Source organism: Typopeltis vanoorti, chromosome 7, assembly GCF_054136105.1.
Source record: "Typopeltis vanoorti isolate ZY-2024b chromosome 7, IOZ_Tvanoo_1.0, whole genome shotgun sequence".
NCBI classification, from domain to species: domain Eukaryota; kingdom Metazoa; phylum Arthropoda; class Arachnida; order Uropygi; family Thelyphonidae; genus Typopeltis; species Typopeltis vanoorti.
The window spans coordinates 110,005,422-110,026,651 of record NC_143555.1 but is presented as its reverse complement, the minus strand read 5'-3'; the positions used below and the strand labels follow the sequence as shown (position 1 = coordinate 110,026,651).

The 21,230-nt window shown below is 36.1% G+C and overlaps 1 protein-coding gene across 1 annotated transcript in view; it reads right to left on the bottom strand.

Annotated features, from left to right (window-relative positions):
• Positions 1–21,230, bottom strand: part of wls (Wnt ligand secretion mediator) — a 146,318-nt gene that overhangs the window by 64,398 nt on the left and 60,690 nt on the right. The window contains exon 5 of the mRNA XM_090396063.1: positions 10,553–10,689. Within this exon, the coding sequence (XP_090252189.1) occupies positions 10,553–10,689 (137 nt within the window). The remainder of the gene's footprint in view (positions 1–10,552; positions 10,690–21,230) is intronic.

Genomic DNA, 21,230 nt, shown 5'->3' with positions numbered 1-21,230 from the left:
ATCAGAGGCAATGTGGTAACTTTGGTTATGTATAGGTCTTCTGAGCCTATGACAAGGTCCAATACTCTCAACACCCCCTTGTTCCCTCATTCACATGCTGCCTGAAGTAATTATCTCTTAGTAAGTGTACGAATTCCACTTCCTTCCTGTCACATGATTGTTCTTCCTTCAAGTCTATATCTCCATAGTTGAAGTCCCCCATAATACTCACTTGATTCATACTCGTACTAATTCGCCGAATTTTCCTGAATTTGCGCTTCAGCAGGATCGGTGAACAAAGCTCTCTCTCTCTCTCTAGACACCTAACATCAAAACCATTTAGATGCAGTCCATCAGCATTGTATAAATCCTTCTTTCTGTCAAACAGACCACAGATCCTACATCATTTCCTCTGCACAACCTATATATAGATTCATTAGCTAGCAACACCCTCCTCTTCAGTTTGCCTGCATCATCATGGGTAGGAGACTTACACCTGGATGTCTTCCAGATCATCTAAGGAACTCCCTGGACTACAGTAACAACCAAATATATATTTTGCCTTACTTGGCCTTAATCTCACACCAGACTGCTTCAAACGAACAGCCACCATTCCACCTATCTTCTATTCTTTTTGGTGCAATTCATCCAAAATCATCAGCAGTACCCATCTTGCCTTCTTATCTTCTCTGTCTTCCCTGAAAATACTAAATCCTTCACATTCTATCCCTGTCACTACATTGTCTGCTGTTAGCCAAGTCTCACTAGTGCCTATAACTTTTGCCGAGCTTACACTAATCTATGGCAAAAACTCGTCCCTCTTGTTCCCAATACTTCTTGCAAAACTGCGAGATCCTTATAGGCCCCCACTCACCTTTACTTCCTGAACTGATACCCTATTCAATATTTTTGCTTGAGAGACTAGATTCCACATTTGGTCATTCTCACTCACTCGCCTCATGGGTGCCTTCATACAAACTCATCTGCTTCCACCCTAATTGCTTAAATTTTCCTGAATTTGCACTTCAGCAGGCTTGGTGAACAAAGCTCTCTAGACACCTAACACCAAAACCATTTAGATGCAGTCCATCAGCATTGTATAAATCCTTCTTTCCATCAAACACAGACCACAGATCTTACATCATTTCTTCTGCAACCTATATACAGACTCATTAGCTAATTATTAGACTCATTACCCTTCTCTTCAGTTAGCCTGCATCATAGCATGGTAGGAGACTTACAATCTTCACTTCTCAATCTTTAGTTTTGTCTCTTCTAACAACTCCTTTACATCCTCCCTCTTAGAATATTTCTCTCCTCTCAAAATCACTTGAGCCAACCAAGACAAATCAGTATACATTTTAATCTGTTCAACTTTAGTCCTTTAACTATTGATTTTATATTCTACTGACATTGTCCCATGTGCTGAATTAATTTTGCAAAAAAATTATAAATAAAATCAATTAAAATTCTTACTGAAGAAAGAAGTCCAGACAGCATCATACATCACTCACAAAAATGGCAATAATAGTGTTTTATAAAATTTGCACGATCAAGGGGTGTCCACTTGATTATGCAAATTACACACATTAATTTATGTAGAAATTAATCAAAATATATAAAGAGCATATGATTACATATGATTAGTTGCACCAGTTAAAATTTTTCTCTTTAGATGTCATACAAGGACAGAAACCCAAGGCAAATAAACTTCAATTGGTTCGCAATAGATGGAGGAACCTACCTGGGAAGTTTGAATATCTTACGACGATTCTTTCCATACTAAAAAATTGTCTGAATATGGGAGACGCGCCAACCGTACATATATGGGCTCAGCAAAGCAGGCGTGTATTTCCGAGCCCGTAATAATACGTTCTCAGCAGTTAAAGACCACTATTCCATATTTTTACTTTTAGCATAATATTATTATTATATGTTGTACTATATTGAGATTACCACAAAGAAGGAAATTTCTATAATTCAACTACATATTTTCTCAATTTCTCCTTTTCTTTAATGAGATAACTATTGAAAATCTTAGTGTAAAATATTTTATTTTGCAATCATTGAAAATTTGAGCAATTTACTAAATATTTTAATCTAAGATGATATCTATGTTAATTCCAATGATATATTTTAGGCCATATTGGAACTCAATTATTCAAACATCTTAGTTGCCTATTCAAAAATCTAATGCCTATGCTCTGATCATCAGTCAATGTCTCCTGGGAACTATCAACTGATTAATACCTAGAAAGTGATTTACAAAATCACAAGGTGCAACACAAAAATTACAAAATGTAGGTCCTATAAATTCTCCATACCTCATATTCCAACAATTAAGAATACAAATGGAAAAATTATGAGAAAACAGTTTAGTAAATATGGGAGAGAAATGCAAACAAAAAAAAAAAAGTGCTTGATTGCTAAATGTGTTCTAACAAGAAAATTGAACATTCAGTGAACTGTGGCTTCCTAATCTTTGGACATCCATTATTTTAGAGCTGTGTGTGGACAGGCATCACCAAGAGCGCTATATCCTGCTGGTATCCCGGCCAGGAATGGGAGAATGTGGGGCCGCAGGATGTCGTCCACATACCGCTGCCCCGATCGGCTATCATAGGCTATGGCTCCCCAGACCATAATGCCTGCAGTGCGGGAGGTGTGGCGCTCGATAGTGAGGTCAGGATTGTGTCCTTGACCAGGGGTCCTCCACACTTGGAACACGATAATCATCTGTCCCCAAGAAGCAGCAGTACTCATCGCTGAAGACCACACGTCGCCAGTCTGTGGTGTTCCATGTCGCTCTCACCCGGCACCACTGCAAATGAAGTCGGCAATGTTGTGGTGTTAATGGGAGCACAAGTAAGGGGTGCTGGGATCATAGATTTGCCTCCGTGAAGTGTCGGAAAATGGTTCGTGGGCACACAGGAGCCCCTACATCTGCCTATATAGTGGACTGGATCACCTTGGGATCCCTCCATGCTTGCCACACGATTCTCTCTAGCGTTGGTCCTCCTGATCTGACCGGTGCCACTCTGCCGTGTGGCAGTGCCGAAACGTGTCTACAGCTCCCAGCACTGTCGGACGGCATGATCAGAACGGTTCAAGTGCACGTCTACCTAGCGTCTATCACTCTATACTCTAGCTTGCGTCGGCTGGTGCTTTTTGCTTTAATCGGCTATTAACTACACGCTGGCTGACGGTTCATGCTTGCAGCACCACCGCAGTGTGTGTGGGCATGCGCAATCGCACCAAACTTGGATCATTTGCATACCACCCCGCACTCAAGCTATTTGTAGTTTGGCCGTTGTACCATGTTTTCTTCCAGGTACGCTAATTTCTTTGTCCATGTGTGTGTGTGTGTGTGTGTGTGTGTGTGTGTGTATAAAACAATGGACAGAATTTGAAGTTCAGCAAAAGAAGGCCATTTATACAGGAAGAAGGGTGAAAGCATAGAGCCCTTTAATATTCTAGCATTAGTGAAGAAATCCAAGAATACGAGCAATACATTTCTATTATGTATCAGTCCACAGAAACCTACATAACAAAATATGTTGTTCAGTATCGAACACTATTTCTGGTATAACTCCCTCCCATTAAAGGTTCATCGTCAAATTCCTGACATGTACCCTAGAGGGGTGTACAGGATACGATAGTACTACATGAAAAACTTTCATCATTACTAACTTCCTATCTATAATTTTCCTCCAAATCAATCTGTTACCTGGGGCCGGCTCTAGAAGTTTTGCTGCCCCAGCACCAACCTCAAATTAACTTTTGGAATTTTGAAAACCATTATGTTCAACATTAGTTTCATGATCATTAATAATAATGCACTGATAAAGTGATTAAAATACTGCATATTCATAAAATAAACCATCAACTTCATCAATTGACAATTAAATGAAACGTAGTTATAATTTATTACTTACATATATGGAATGATCTTCACTTGTACAACGGTGAACTGTTGAGTTACACTTAACTATAGAACGTACACGTTATAGTTTTAGCACTATTTTCACATTATTTTAATTCGAATTTATATTGTTTTTAGTATCTACTGATTAAAAATACACTTTTCTTGCTTTCATATTTGCAAAATCAGAAATTAGGTCTGCAGAGTCTAATTTCTGACCGATTTCATGTTCAATTGAAATCAGCAAGTCCTTCCAATCTAATTTTGGCCATTGTTGAGCGTAAGTAAGTTTTAATAAGATTCAGTTTTGAGAAACTACGCTCACCATTTGCAACCATCACAGGCAACGTCAGTAATATTCTTAGGGCAACAGCGACATTCGGAGCAGTTATTTTTAACAATAAAACGAAGAACTTCAACTGGTGGCATATTTTCTGGTACTAATATGGACACTACTTTCAGTTCATCACATAGCTCAATTGCATCGATGTCTCTATTTTCTTCATGCGTTAAAATGGCTTCTAGGTTTTTACAATTGTCTAAGAGCTTATTTGTCATCTCACATTTCAATTTAGAGATGTTATATAAAAATGAAAAATGTGAAGTGTGATGTTCCAATTGTTCGAACCTTTCTTCAATAGAATTAGTTGCAACATCAAAAATAAAAAAAAGAAAAACTCAACTTTGAATTTTGTTTTGGGATCTAAAATAGGTTCATCTCTTGCTTCATGATCATGTTGCTTTTTCTGCTGACGCAATCTGGTACTTTCGCATATTGGTTTCAAATCAGCATCAGCTTCGACTTTCTCAGCTAATGTTGTAGCATTGACAAGAAAATTTTGAAATGATTTATCATTTCTGAGATTCTTAAGACTTTTGAGAACATTACCCAATGTTGTTATGGCACTAGACAATTCCATCTTTATGCTTTGCAACATTAATTTCATTTAAAACATAGTGCCATATAACCAGACAACATAAAAATTTAAAGTCTCTAAGTTTTAGAGCAAGGGTTCCAGCTTCGTGTCTCGCCATTTTGTCTACTGACTCATCATCAGCAATTTCTATCAGTGCATAATAAAACTCCTCAATATAGTATCTTAAAGGACGAATAGCGTCAATTTTAGATTCCCAGTGAGTTGTACTTAATGGCTTAGGCGTTAGGGTTGTAATATGTGTCTTAAGGATTCTCCAATGCAGCGTTGACACTGAGAAAAACATATATTTTCTGAACCGTTTCAAAAAATGAAATCCCTTCTCTAGATGACATTGCAGCATCATTGACCACCAAGTTGAGAGAATGAGAACAGCAAGGAATATAAAAAGCTCTTGGGTTCAAGTCCCTAATGCACTGTTGAACTCCTGAATGTTTTCCTTTCATGTTCGATCCATTGTCATAACCCTGGCCACGCATGTTTGCGATTGGAATATTCATGTCCGATAATTTTCTTACTATACATTCGGTTAATGCTGAGCCTGTAGTGGCTTCTACAGGAAAGTAAGCCACGTTGAACAATTAGTGTTAATTGGTCAATGTGGCTTACAATGGGAGTAGAGTCTGCAACTATGCTGTAATATTCAGCTTTTTCAACCATACAAATTATTTGTTTTTTTTATGGTTCCAGAGAGGAGAGCAATCAATTCATTTTGAATATTTTTCCCAAGATAATGCTGGGCCGAACCACAAGCCACTCTCATTAAATGTTCAGACATAGCACTGTCAAATCTGGCAATCAGTTCAACAAGCTGTAAAAAATTTCCATTGTTAGGGTCATATAAATTATCAGATGTTCCACGAAATGGTAAGCATTGTTGGTCCAAGAACTGGACAACAGCAATTAGACACAACCATTAGAGCTGCGCAGAAAAATGAAATCACTGTTTGGTTTCTCTGGCGGGCCCTTTTTTTACAATTTCCAGTCTTTCGGCATTGCTTAAAGAAGGATTCCATCTAGCTGGATCAGTATACCTATCAAGTTCATCACTTAAATCTCTAGATTAGGAAATTATCATATCAGTCTCATTTTCAAGATTCCTTGCAATGCCTATGTTACTGGGATCCAAGTTAGAAGTACTTGCCAAGAGCAATCATTGGTTTCGGTACATTTACTTATTTCCTCCTACCCTACATCAGCTGATTCAGTTTTTAGATATTAAAGTAAAGTCCCGCTATGTTTTTGAATATCACGTTCTTTTTCCAGTTTTCGTTATCGATATTCTGCACCTGATAGTTTTTTCTTTTATCGGACACTGTAATCTATTTGAATATTAAAACTGTTTTAAACCCTACCATAAAATATTATTATTAGTATGGTATTATTTAGTAATTAATGGAGGTTGAAACACTCTACTAACTACTAATTTACATAAAACTCTAAAAAAAACTTATCACTGTAACAGTCACTAACACTAAGCAAAATCAACTTTCCTTAATACACGCTCAAAAACAACTGAAATGTTTTGTAGATTACAGTATCGACGGCTGTTACTCAAAGAGAAGGACTCTAGTGGAAATTTCAATTACTTCGTATGTGACTCATTTTCTAGTAGATGTGTCTTGCCTTAGGCAGTAATTCATATAATTGGATTAAGTTCCAAGTTCCTGTGTTTAGTTCACATGGTATGCATACACAATACTAAGAATTAGCATGATTAATACAACTAACAACTACAAGTTTTTACAAATATATTACAATGTATTATACAAAATAGTGGCACACAACAGTAGGTAATATTTTAACATTTATTCTGATGAACAAAATTGGCCTTGGGAATGGCAGATTATGTTAAACTCTGAATGAGATACTATTATATTATAATTCTTCTCATTCAGAATTTAACACCAGCTAACAGTGGGAAATTCAATTCATAGGAAATTAACAAGCACAAGATGGAAATACAATATCGCATAATGAACTTTTAAATGCAGTTTTATTGCAGACTACATTGTTGCATATGCAAGGAATAGAGAGGAGAGGGGGAATGAGAGTAAGTGAAGCTTACTCTCTTTCCCTCTCCCCTCTCTATTCCTTGACTCGCATAGCTTCGATTACTGAAGAGCATTAAGCGAGTATCATTGGTTGACAGATTGTCGGAAATAGAATCAACATCATGGACATGTCACTACTAGTCAACTTATTATAAAAACTGTGATCTTACGCAGTATTATTATTATTTATTCCACATCTTCATTTTATTCATTTTTGTTTTGCCTCCACCCCCCAAATTGCTACCCCGTGCAAATGCACGTGTTAGACTGTCGGTAGAGCTGGCCCTGCTGTTACCTGTCAAGACTCCAACATTATCAGATTTCATATTTCTCTGTCTTCTAAGGCATTAAAGGTTGTAAGCATATAATATGGCAGTACTGTGTATATATATATATATATATATATATAATATAATAAAATGCCAGTAGAATAATTTGGACAAATTTAGTCACTGCATATGGTCTGAATGCAACAAAAACTGGTGGTTCAACATATTTATATGGATTATAAATTTTCAGCCTAGTTGGCTGAGTGATTAGCATATTAGATAGTGCCCACTGTGAGTTCACCACTTTACTTATTGGAGGACTAAAGTTCCACGCTGTCTCTAGAGCAGGGTTTTCTGAATTATCTAACACCACCCTGAAGTACCAATAATGGATATACTATCAACTATTAGCATTTTGTAGGGGAGATCCACAAAAAGAGCAAAATCTGTCTTGCCTAGGCTTCAGAACAACTTACATGTCTGATGGATAGACAAAATGAATTTTATAAGCACTTATGCATTTAGTGTATACCAAATAAAGGGCAAGAAAAGCTTCACAACTTTATGATGCGAGAAGAAATTTCATATTTTTAACATTTCCCTGCTAAGGACGACACAAAAGAAAAGACTGATTGGAACATAGGTAATTACAAGGCAGAAGTAACAATGGAGTTCCTCCACCCCATGCATTTCATAATTCATTATTTGACTTTAAGGTGCTCAAAATACCCATAAACTTGGGTATTTTGACTCTTATGAAGTAGTTATTATTATTATTATTACAACACTTCCAAGGAGTCCAAAAGACTCATCGAGGGAGGGCACCTACTCTACAACTCTCCATCAACTACAATGAATCGTAACTACCATCATCATCATCTACATCAATGCCATCTACTGCCCACCACCAGTATTTTTACAGACAATCATAAACATGCATACATACGGCAGGATTTGAGCCCAGGCCGGCATTTCTTCTGTTATTTTGCATATAGTGGAATTTTCTTGCCATTTGGGATCTGTTCTAGAGCTGTAGATGTTATTGTTATGTAGTGACATTTCCTTAATTTTATAATTTTATTGTGTTCTTCTTCCTATTTTATTAGTCTGAAATTATCACTGTGTAGTGTTATCACTTTAACTATGTACTTCTATGGTCTATACTCATGAAATTAACATAACACTGCACTCTCGCATTTACTGTAAAAATCTATCCAGACAATTGGCCAATTCTTAGAATGATTAAGTATATTAAATAATTAACAGAGGGTAGACCTCTGAATAGAGCCCTATCCTCAGTAATATCGGTCTGGAGTCACCTCCTAATTCAGGTTCTGGCAATATTTATTTGATCAAGCTGTACCAGCCAGATCCTTAGGTTAGAAATTCCTCTTAACCAAGGAGTAACCTTCAGAAAATATACTAAGCTAATCAATTTACTAATTGCTTCTTATCTCAGTTTATCAATGTCACTTAATTTACTTTAGTTTGCAGTTGTGGTCTCTGTTAAATAATTCTATCCCGCTCAGATTCAGATATTAGCAAGCGGTGCATTGGATTCAATTCAAGGCGCAAACCAGGTTAAGATATTCAAGATACATTTATTAAATTCTTAATGTTACACATTTACAAGAATAAACTCAATTGGAATATAGGTATCCTAAGTAAAAGGTTAAGCATAGCAACTGTATTTTATACAACAATTTAAACATAGGTTAATTCCATAGCACAAATTTTGTCAGCATTCTCCAAATATCCTTACTAGTCTACGCATTCTCTCAAATTAATTCAATCACATCAGTAACTTTATAGATCATTACTCATAACAATTCAAACTACAATTCATTCAATTAATTACTTGAGAAATAGCCCTAAGACTCAAAACACTGCCATCCAATGTTTGCTATAGTCCTTTTCCTACAAGTATAGAATTCTGAAACATAACATTTCTTTTCTTCCATGTCACAATATTCCCCTCTTTCTTAACAAAGAATTACAAAAGTTTTATATTACCATATTTCTGGAAGTATATTCATTCTGTCATTTTATCCTTACTTCGTCCCATGGAATGTCCGGTCTTCTAGATGATTGTCTCACAGGCTAGGCTTGGACTTCATTGTTCTGCCTTCCTTTCCCATCGTGGACTAGAAACAGCATGGCTCAGATCAATCCACGTGGATGTATATGGCGGTCAGTTCCTTCAAGCTTGCTCGGAATGCTGCTGATTCCTTCCGTATGATATCTCGTAATGATGGCCGTGAATAACTACATGCTATCGACAAGATCCTGAACACGAACTCACCCAGACTCCACAAGGAAATCCAAAGCAAAACAGACAAAAGACAAAAAAAGCCTTTGAAAGGGAGGGACAAACCCCTTTTATATCCACTACCTTTGGTACCCTCTTCACTCCCATACCTTTCTGCCCGGCACCCTCTTTATTGCGCACGTGTCGCTTTTTCCATTCGCGGCTTCCTGGAGAATTCTGTGTGCGTGCCATGTCTTCCTGGAAAACACCGAGTGTGTGCTGCCCAGCACGTAGACAATTTGCCGTAGGCTATGCAATTCACCCGAGGTTTTCGTTAGTGGACTTTGAACTTTTGTTACATGCTTTAACATATATCTTATAAAGAATACTTCTTCCATTATAAATTCTTACAAAAAATGACATCGTTTATCTTTAAGTAATATTACATAAAATAGTACTAGCATATGATTCATTAAACAATTTGTATCTTTACCTATGTAAAAGCATTTTCGTTATTGTTTAGCTAAAACTTGTTGAATCCTGAATAATTATTTCTTTAAAGAAATCTATTCATTCAAGATCCAACATTATCAAAAGTGAGTAGAAATATAAAAATTGTTTATTAGAGTTGCACAAAAGTAATGTATAAATATGCATTTACTTAGTAGTAATATCAATAATCAAGAACATATTTAACATGTTTACTAATCCAAGCAGTTTTTTGATTAAGAAAAGATTGCTTTTCCTGACCTAAAAATGGAATAAGCGAATAATGTAAAATTCAATAAAATAGCAGAAATTTAAATTATGCAAATGTGCATATCAAAACTTCACTAACAATTACTAATATTAAACATTGAAAATTTCTGGAGAATTACTAATTTTCAGGAAATTTTATGTCCAAAGCTGAAAGTAAACTATAAACAAATGTGCAGATGACTCTACTACAGCAAGAACTAACTCATTATAACAAACTTGAAAAATCACAAATGAAACAGCAACAGGTACAAAGTTATTCTAAAGCAATAGCATAGAAAAGTATTCAATTATAATAAACTATTCCTGTAACTCACTGAGCTTACTATAATAATCAGTTGTACAGCAAACTGATGAAATTAAACAGAATATATATATAAGTAACTTACTTTTCAATTAGTACAGGAGGTCGAGATAAAAGACTGATGCGCCGCCAGCACCATACCATTGTAGCAATAATAAGAGGGAAGAACATAGTCTTCAAAGAAACCCAAACTTTTGTAAATCCACCATTCTGATTAATAACCTAAAAAAAAAAAATTTTTTTCCCTTCCTTTGAATTGTTTCCATTTTTATCCTAATTGCAAAGCAAATACTTTTAAACATCAAAAATAAGTACAGAAAAATTATATTTTAAACAGAAAAGCCAATTTAATTTATTTCCAGTATGAGTATAAAAACAAGTCTTGAAATGATTTTAGAGGCATTTTCTACAATTTCTTAAATAATATTCATCTTGACTTCTGCCAATGTTGAAAATGGTTGACCTTTCAAGAATGATACTTCAAAAATTACACAAAAAGGCTAGAAATGGAGATGCGTTCGTTTCTTTTTATATCATTCCTTGAAATTCCATTAGCAATTTTCAATGGTTTACAGAAAATTTTATATTTGTATACAATTTCAAATGTGCTAAAATGACATAGGCAAATGTAATAAAATCACAAAGACTGAAAGGAAGAAAAAGATCACATGGCAGGAAGGAAACAGAATTTATATATCTGCTGAAAAATAATTACTTAAGGCAGCAAATTGGGGGGGGGGGTGCTAAGGGCGGAAGAGTATTGGACCTGGTCACAGGATCAAAAGAGTTATTCATAACCAAGGTGACAACATTGCCTCCAATTGGTGAAAGTGACCATGCGGTCTTGACTAAGGAGATGTAAAACATGAGGAATATTCTATCAAGAAGGGGGTATTTGTGGAACTATAAGGCAGGTGATTATGACATGCTTAGAAGAAGTTTAAATCTGTACCATGGCATAAAGGGTTAATCGGGTAGAGTTAGATGGATGAGTAATATCATTAAGCAAGAACTGCAGAAGAAAATAAAATGCTGTGGAGGTTATATACAGAGAAAGGCAACCTGCATAGCAAGGAAGGCACAATCATATTATGAGAAGAATCTAGATGAGCAAGCCAAACGAAATCCCACAGAGTTCTTTCATTATGTGACAAGTAAGAGGACAAATGACTATGGAAGATTAACCTTAATGAGTGAAGATACAGAAGTAGATAAAATAATTGAGTAACTGAGTGACTCCTTTGCAAGGATATATCACCCTAGCGAGGTTACTGTTTTAACCTATGTGACAGACACTAATGTGGGAACAGAAGTGGACGAATTAGATGTTCTTTGGATATTGCAGAATTTCAATGTAAATAGCTACTGGATTAGATGGGATATTGGCTAGGGTTTTGCAAGAATGTGCAAGGAAACTGATATTGCCTTTCACTAGGCTGTTTAATTTAAGTCTCAATTCTGGTAGCATTCCAAGGGAATGGAAAGAGGGAAAAATAATTCCTTTGCATAAGGAATTATGTCAGTACCTCAGACATAGTGGTAAAAGTACTAGAAAAACTTGTTAAAAAAGAGAATACAAGAATGGGTAGATAAAAATATGATACTGTATGAGGGTCGTCATGGCTTAGCAATTTACTAACTTTTTATAATAGAGTAACAGCTGAGTTAGATGATGGAAATGGCTACATGACGATTCTGCTAGATCTCTGTAATGCAAATTAGAACAAATGGGATGGATATGACACTGGTTAAGAGGGTGACTGCCGGACAGATAAAAAAAAAAGGAGTACACGGAGGGGCAGAATTGAGGCAAAAACAGGTGACTAGTGGTGTGCCGCAAGCTTTGGTGCTGGGACCATTGCTGTTTCATTTGTTCATAAATGATATAGGAAATAACCTGAAAGGAAATATTCAGTTGTTTCTGGATAATGAGAAATTAGGTAGAGTAATAGTTAATCAAGGCAACGTGGAGAGCTTGTGCAAAAGTTAATAGGTGTCAGTTTATGTCGAGAAATGAATGCAAAGGTATGCATTTTGGGATAAATAGATTACAAGCCATGTAGTACAGTGCCATCAATGTAATAGATGAAGCTAGAGATTTAGGGGTGGTGGTGGTAAAAGCCTTTTATTAATACAATAAAAGAAAAAGATTTATATCATATCTTATCCTAAACATAATTCTCTTTAATTATGTATAGAGTGCACTCTGTATTCCAGATTTTTTTTTTTCTTTCAAAAAATTATAGAAAACAAAATACAGGCAGCCCTCAGTTTACAATGGTTCAATTTACGCCGATTCACAATAACGTTGGATGTCTGGCGCATGCTTTCTTACTGTAGTATGGTCTGACTGAGAAAAGATGCTAGCAGGCACTCAAGTGTTTACCGAGCTACTACGATGTATATGTATCAAACCTAGTTTTACTGTTGAATCTACCTAATTGTTCTATTTAATTTTTTTTACATACATAGAGATGAGAGATATTTAAATTGATAAAGTATGTAATTACATACCATGTCTGATAAAAGAAGTGCAGAAAAGTTAGCAGAACTTGATGTTAAGAAGGTGAGGAAATCAATCACACTCGAAAAGAAGATGGAGGTGATTTGAAGAACAGAAGATGGGCAGACATGTGCTAATGTTTGCAGAAGTATGAACTTACCTCCATTGACTGTTACTACAATTATGAAATGCAGATAGAATAAAACAATCTGCGCAATAATCTATGGCAGTACTAAACGCAAAACATGCAAGTTATAGCAGGGGTAAACTTCATGAAAAAATTGAAAAATTATTATCATTATAGGTGAATGACTTGAATTAGAAAAACATTCCTCTGATGCAAGCTGTTATAACTGAGAAAGCAAAAACAATTTTTGAGGATCTTAAAAAGACAAAAGGAAGTGAAGAAATATTTTTAGGAAGCAAAGGTTGGTTCATGAGATTTAAGTCTCGAAGTAAGTGCCATAGTGTCAAATTATGTGGTGAGGTGGCAAGTGCAGATGTTGCAGCAGACGCTGCTTTTCCTAAAGAATTTCAAGATTGTATAGAACAAGGAAGTTATCCTCCTGATCTCATTTTTAATGTTGATGAGACTGGGTTCTACTGGAAAAAATTGCCATCATGTAACCTTCATTTCCTGTGAAGAACATTCCTCTCCAGGTTTTAAAGCTGCAAAAGATAGACTTGTGCATTTGTTGGGTGCAAATGTCTATGTCTCCGGAACTTTGAAGCTTAAACCAAGGTTGGCGTACTATTCACAGTCACCATGCACCTTCAAGAGTCTAAAAGTCATGCTGCCAGTCTATTGGAAATGGAACAAGAAAACTTGGGTTTTCTTGTTCCATTTCTATAAAAATGGAACATATAAAAATGTCTTGTGTAACAAGACATTTTTATAGATTGGTACACCAATTATTTTTGTCCTATTGTGCTTCGCTTCTGAAAAGAAAATGATTTACCAGCCAAGTCATTGCTTCTCTTGGATAATGTCCCCGGACATTCTCAAAACCTTGCTGAAGTAAGAACACCATTGGATATCAAGGTTGTTTACATACCCCCAAACACAACATCGCTTTTGCAACCGATGGATCAGGGGATTATATCAATCTTCAAAGCCTATTACCTCCGTATAACATTTATGGAAATGGTAAGACGGCGGTCATTCGATATTTTGAAGGGCATTAACAACATCAAGGCAGCTTGGAATGAAGCATCAGCAAAGCATTTAAAAGGAGCATGGCAAAAACTTCTTCCAGCATTTATGCACGACTTCCAAGGAACTAGAACAAGAGGAGAATGTTATTGAAGACGTTACCAAGCTTGCGCGAGAGGTGGGATTGGATGATATTACAGCTGAAGATGTGACAGAAGTCTTAGAGGGCCATGATAAACCGCTTTCCAATGAAGACTTAAAAGAATTAGGCAAACAATTAAGCCAACATCCAAAGGAGGAGAAAGAAAACGAAGAAGGTCCTCTGAGAGATATAAAAACGGCCGATTTACAGCATATCTCTGCAAGCATAGACACACTGACTGATGAACTCTGCGAAATGGACCATGACTGGGAATGGAGTGAGAACATATAAAAGAATTTTAATCGCATCTATTCAACTTTACACTGAACTCTTTAAAGAAAGAAAAAGAAAATCTAGGTAGTTAACACTGGATACCTTTTTCAAAAAAAAATGCAGGTGATCTGAAACCAGGAACTTCAGCATAGAAACATGTAATATCTTTTTGAAGTTTCATATTTTTTGTATATAATTTTGTTTTGTTTTTGTTATTAATAATTTTATTTTAATAAATATATATCATCATCATCAAATTCCTGACATGTACTCTCAAGGGGTGTACAGGATATGATAGTACTACATGAAAAATTTACATCATTACTAACTTCCTATCTACAATTTTTCTCAAAATCAGTCTGTTACTTGTCAAGATCCCAACATTATCCGATCTTATATTTCTATCGTCTAAAGCACTTTGTACCGCATCAATCCACCTATATCTTAGTCTTCTACTGGGTCGTTTTCCTGCCAACTTGGCAGAAAACACTTGTTTGGCTAATCTTTTCTCGCCCATTCTGTTTAAGTGACCATACCACCTAAGATTAGTCTACTAATGCATTCCTAGATGCTGACAATGTTAAGTTCTTTCCCAATATCCTCTTTTTTAATATGATATTGCCATTGATGCCATCTGTTCAAGCCTCTAATCTTTCTCAGGACTCTCATATCTGCGGTCACTAGTCTTTGGTCAAGTATTTTACTTCTGACCCAGCTCTCAGATCCATAAGATAAAACTGGTTTGAACACTGTCTTGTATATACAGCTAACTTAGAGTTCCGACTAATTTCTCTCTTATTCCATATGAATTTATTCAATTGACTTCCTACCATACTAGCTTTGTTGATTCCGTTGTCTATATCCATATTTAATTTACCATCTTCACTAAAAATCGTGCCTAAGTAGCTGAAAAGTTTTACTTGTTCCACAGGTTCTCCGTTCAAAACACAGTTGACATTTTCAAACGTTTCTACCTATTTTCATTGTCTTTGTCTTTTTATTGCTGACCTTCATAGCATATCTATTACAACAGTTATTCAATTTAGTCAGGGAATCTTGCAAACTTGTAGCAGATTTATTTAGAAGTATAACATCATCAGCATAAAGCAAACAGCTGACATTAACATCTCCAATTCTGATATCATGTTTAATACCACTTTCCTTCGTAATGTGATCCATATAGATAATGAATAACAGAAGGGATAATGTGTACATCCTTGTCTCACACAAGATTTAACATTAAATCATTCTAACTGCTGACTTGCAACTCAAATAAAGACTAAGTATTGCTTGATATAATGCACCAATTGACACCATATAACTGTAGCGTACTGACTAGCTTCTCTCTCTTGGCACCTTGTCATATGCCTTTTCCAAATCGAAAACTTAAATACAGATCTTTGTTATATTCCCATGCTTTCTCAACTATTTGTCATAAAGTGAAGATCTGATCCTGACAGCATCAATTTGGCCTGAATACAGCTTGTTCTTCACCAAACTTTTCTTCCACAATTCTTCTCAACCGTTTCTCTAGTATACTGGCATATATCTTGCCCAGAACACTCGGTAGCGAAATACCTCTGTAATTCTCACATTCAGTTCTATTTCCCTTTTTATATATGGGTACTATGAGAGCTCTATTCCAATCATCGGGAATTCGTCCCTCTTTCCAGGCATTCTTAACTATGCAATTCAGCTACTGTAAGACTTTTATATCTCCATACTTCGAGCATTTTTGGTAGCATATCATCTACTCCTGCTGCCTTTCCACATTTCAAGCCTTTGATGGCTTTTTCTACTTCAAGTATGGATATGTTTCCTGACTGTATGCCTGTTGAGTGTTTTTTTAGTGCTGTGCTATCACTGCTTGTTTCATTTAGCAATTTTTTGAAGTAATTACTCCATACTTCAAGGATATTTTTTCCTCCCGTTTTGATGTCACCTTTATCATCTCTAACTCCTTTTACAGTACTCTTTTCTCCATTTCTAAGCTTCTTCAACAACCTCTAGAATATCTTACCACCTTCTTGATATTTATTTTCTATGTTCTTGGCAAAGTCCTCACATGATTTTTGTTTAGCTAGTTTTACACAGTGTTTAGCTTTCTTACATTTGTCTCTGTATTCTCTAAGAACACAAGCTGACTTATTTGCCAGGAACTTTTGATATGCTTTCTTTTTTATCTTCACTGCCTCTTTAACTTCCTGTGTCCACCATAGAGTTATAATTTTTCTATCCTTGCAGACAACCTCAGCACATGCCTCTCTGGCTGAATCAATCAGTATTTTCTTCAAGGTTTGCAATTGAATCTCCAAGATTTGGTTCTTGATCTCAAACTCTTTCATTTTTTCTTCAATAATCTTTGTGTTTTTTAGTCTATAGTTCACATCTGAGAGCTGCTCAACTTTTATTCGCTTTAAAAACTTTCTTACATGTCATTCTTTTCAATATGAAATTCAGTTTTATCCTGCTCAAGACTAAATAGTGATCACTTCTAATTTCAAATCCTCCGTATACTCTGGTATCCTGCACCAGGGAGAAAATATCACTATCAACAATAACATAGTCAATGAGACTTTTCTTATTCCTTGCCATTTCTCTCCATGTGATTTTGTACACATTTTTATGTTGGAACATCGTGTTAGTAATAACCAGTCCATGTCCTGAGCACAACAGGTATTTGCCATTATTATTAGCTTTGCTCTTTTCTTTTCTCCAAATTTTCCCAAAATATTTTTGTATGCCTGACAATCACTTCCTACTCTGCTATTTAGATCCCCAACAAGGACCAACTTTTCCTTTTTCATAGTGTCAGATGCTTTCTCTAAAGCATTAAAAAATTCCTCCACTTCTACCTTAGTAGAGCCTTCTGTGGGACCATAGGCACAAATAAGTCTCATTGTCCAGTTCCCCATTCTGATATTTGGCCACATCACTCTACTTGAGACTGCTTGCCATTCAAAAAGATTAGCCTCGTATTTAGTGTTGAATACTATGGCTACTCCATCTTTTCCTTGATTTTCATTTCCTGAATATAACATTTTGTATTTACTGCTCAGAAAGATTTCGCCAGTTTTTGTCTTAGTCACCCCTATTATGTCGATCTGGTACTTATCTAATTCCTCAGCTAACTCCATTTCTTTGCCATTCAGGCTTCTTATGTTGATAGTACCGATCTTTAACTCTGGTGATGTTGAGTTGGGGTGTGCTTTCAGATTCATTCCAGTAGCTGACTTTTTGCTGTTCACCCTGGTTCCCTGGTTAAAACAATGGGGCCTTGTTTAACCGGGAGACACCTGAGCCAGCATGAAATTTTGTCATGTTGTACCATCATTTTTTATATATTTGTTTAAGCTGATAAGGATACAATTTGGTCGGCTAAATCCCAAATTGCTAGCCCATCATCGTTTGTTCAGTATCCAGGTAGATACCCAACAGGATGCACCACGAGAAGATGAGAATTGGACATTAGGTCAGAAGCCCTGGTCAGTTCTCCGCATTCCCTTAAAGGCTATGTGGAGGTCTCCTCTCAGTTATACAGCTTTGACCCTTAAGCATCCCCCACCACAAATATATATGCATGTATTATAAAAGCTTTAAATATAATAATGTTACACAAACTTCATGTGCATATTTTTTGACTACACGGAACATAACTTTGTACCTGCCATTAAAATTGGGTTCGTTTTACGCCGATTCAGTTTACGCTAGTTTTTTCAGGAACGGAAGTGAGGTGTAAAATGAGGGCTGCCTGTATATTGATTTTAAAAATCAGGAGTTTTTTCCCCCATTCTTCTGAGTGATATAAAATCAATATTTAGAATATCTAATGTAACCGAAAAACATTATTATTATTAACCTCTCACCTCCATGGAGCCAGAGGCTCATTGTGTACACATTATCACACACAAAGCTCATCCAACCATACCTTAAACTGATTCAATGTGTCAACATTCACAACAAAATTAATCAGGAAATGCATTCAAGTCAACAACCACTCTCCATGTAAAGAACCTTTTCCTTACTCCTCTGCTCACAACAATCCATATAAGGCCTGATCAAGGCCTTATACAATGGCATCATAACCTATTTATTTCTGCACGTTAGTCCTCTGCATTATTGTCATTATCCGATGTGATGTCTTCACAACGTGGCACCTGAATTTCAGGTCCTTGTCTGCCAACACACCACTCTGCGATCTCTCATCTCCTCTACCTGCTTTAAAGTTTCCCCACAAAGTGTATACTTTGCACCCACCATCGTGGCTTACCAAATTTCAAAACCTTACACTTTTCAACACTGAAATGATAGTTCAACTTCCCTGCCCATCCCCAATTTTGCATCATCTGCAAACAGTTGCATATCACCTGCTAAATTCATCCCAATACCATTAATATACAAACTGTACAACAATGGTCCCAATACCGACCCCTGCAGCACACCACTAGTGACCTTCCTCTTTCAGGATACTGCACCCCCATATACAACTTTCTGATACCTATCTGACAGCTAGTCACCGATCCAACTTAGAAGTCTGTTATCCAATCCCATGCATTTTAATTTATTTAACAGCTTGTTGTGTGTTGGTCTATCAAAATCTTTTACAAAACCTAAGTATACCATTATATGCATCTCTCTTGTCTAAGACTGTCAGCTTGTTATAAGATATAAGTTAGTAAAACATGATCTGTCTTCAACAAATCCATACTGATAACCACAGAGTACTGCTGTTATTAACCCATTTCTGTATTCTAGTTCTCACCAATCTCTCCAGATATATAGATTGGCCTATAATTTATAGCCACAGCCTTATCACCACCTTTATGAAGTAGAACAATTTTACCTTCTTTCCACTCCCTTGGAACCTATGCTGTTGTAAACCTTATTAAACACGCATGCAAATGCTACTACCAATTCTTTTGAGTGGTAAAAGCATTCCCTTAAGGCGTATGGTGATATGTCATCAAATCCTATCACCATATTGACATCAAGTTTATTTCCTCAAATACCTCATGTACAATTATGCCATCCTCTCCTATGTCCTCTAGACTTAAGTTTCTCATGATTTCACCTTGGTGAGGATGAAGCTCCCTTATAAATTGATCACCTTCATGATCACCAAATCCCTCAGCAATATCTTTTGCAGAAGTTTTCATGCTTAAGCTCTTCATTCATTCATTTTATACCTACCTTATTCAGCCTTTTGACCTTTGGAATATATTCACATATTGGCACTTATGTATTTCTTTGTCAGTTTCCAAGCAGCATTTATTTCCTTACTGCTCAACTCATTCCATGCTATAGCTCCAAACTGTCTCCTAAACTTGTCATAATCACCAGACTCGTATTTTCCATATATATCCTTTCCTCATAGATGTTTGCATATGGCTAGCCACAACCCAGGTGATGACTTCATGATTACTCTCACCGACTAGAGGAAAATGCAGAACCCCCACTCACAATTACATCCTTTATGAAATGATCAGATCTAAAACATTCGATCCTCATGTGCCCTCCTTTACATGCTGCCTGAGATAGTTGTCTCTCAAGCAATTCATTTTCCTTATTCTCAAAATGCTATCTCTTCATTCCACTCTATACCGTCATAATAAAATTGCTCATAATAATCACCCATTTTTCACAAATCATTTCTTTGTTCGCTAACCCAAGTTGTTCATACATTTCATCATCACCACCCTCCACATTCCCTGGCTTATAGCAACATCCAGCTAAATACATCTTGTCAACCTCCACCACACCACACTGTCACTGTTTCCCTCTCCTTATGTAGATATGAAAGAGAGATTATGAACATACATAATTAAAAATCCTTAAAAGAATGGCCAAAAACAAACAAAAGTAAAAACTAAAATGACACAAAGAGAGAGAGAGAGAGAGAGAGAGAGAGGGAGAGGAGGAAAAAATCTGCAATAAAATAGCAAAAATCAAGGAAAAGACGGAGTAGCCATAGTATTCAACACTAAATACGAGGCTAATCTTCTTGAATGGCAGGCAGTGTCAAGTAGAGTGAGGGGGGCAAATAAGAGAAATTGGACAATGAGACTTATTTTTGCCTATGGTCCCACAGAAGGTTCTACTAAGGTAGAAGTGGAGGAATTTTTTATGCTTTAGAAAAAGCAACTGACACAATGAAAAAGGAAAAGTTGATCTTGTTGGGGATCTAAATAGCAGAGTAGGAAATGATTGTCAGACATACAAAAATATTTTCGAAAAATTTGGAGAAAAGAGCAAAGCTAATAATAATGGCAAATATCTGTTGGATTTCTGTTCAGGACAAGGACTGGTTATTACTAACACCGTGTTCCAACATAAAAATGTGCACAAATTCACATGGAGAGAAGAGGCAATGAATAAGAAAATTCTCATTGACCATATTATTGTCGATAGTGATGTTTTCTCCCTGGTGCAGGACACCAGAGTGTACAGAGGATTTGAAATTGGAAGTGATCACTATTTAGTCTTGAGCAGGATAAAATTGAATTTCATATTGAAAAGAATGAAATGTAAGAAAGTTTTAAAGCGAATAAAAGTTGAGCAAAAGTCATGGAGGACTTTGGCAAGAACATAGAAAATAAATATCAAGAAGGTGGTAAGATATTCTGGAGGTTGTTGAAGAAGCTTAGAAATGGAGGAAAGAATACTGCAAAAGGAGTTAGAGATGATAAAGGTGA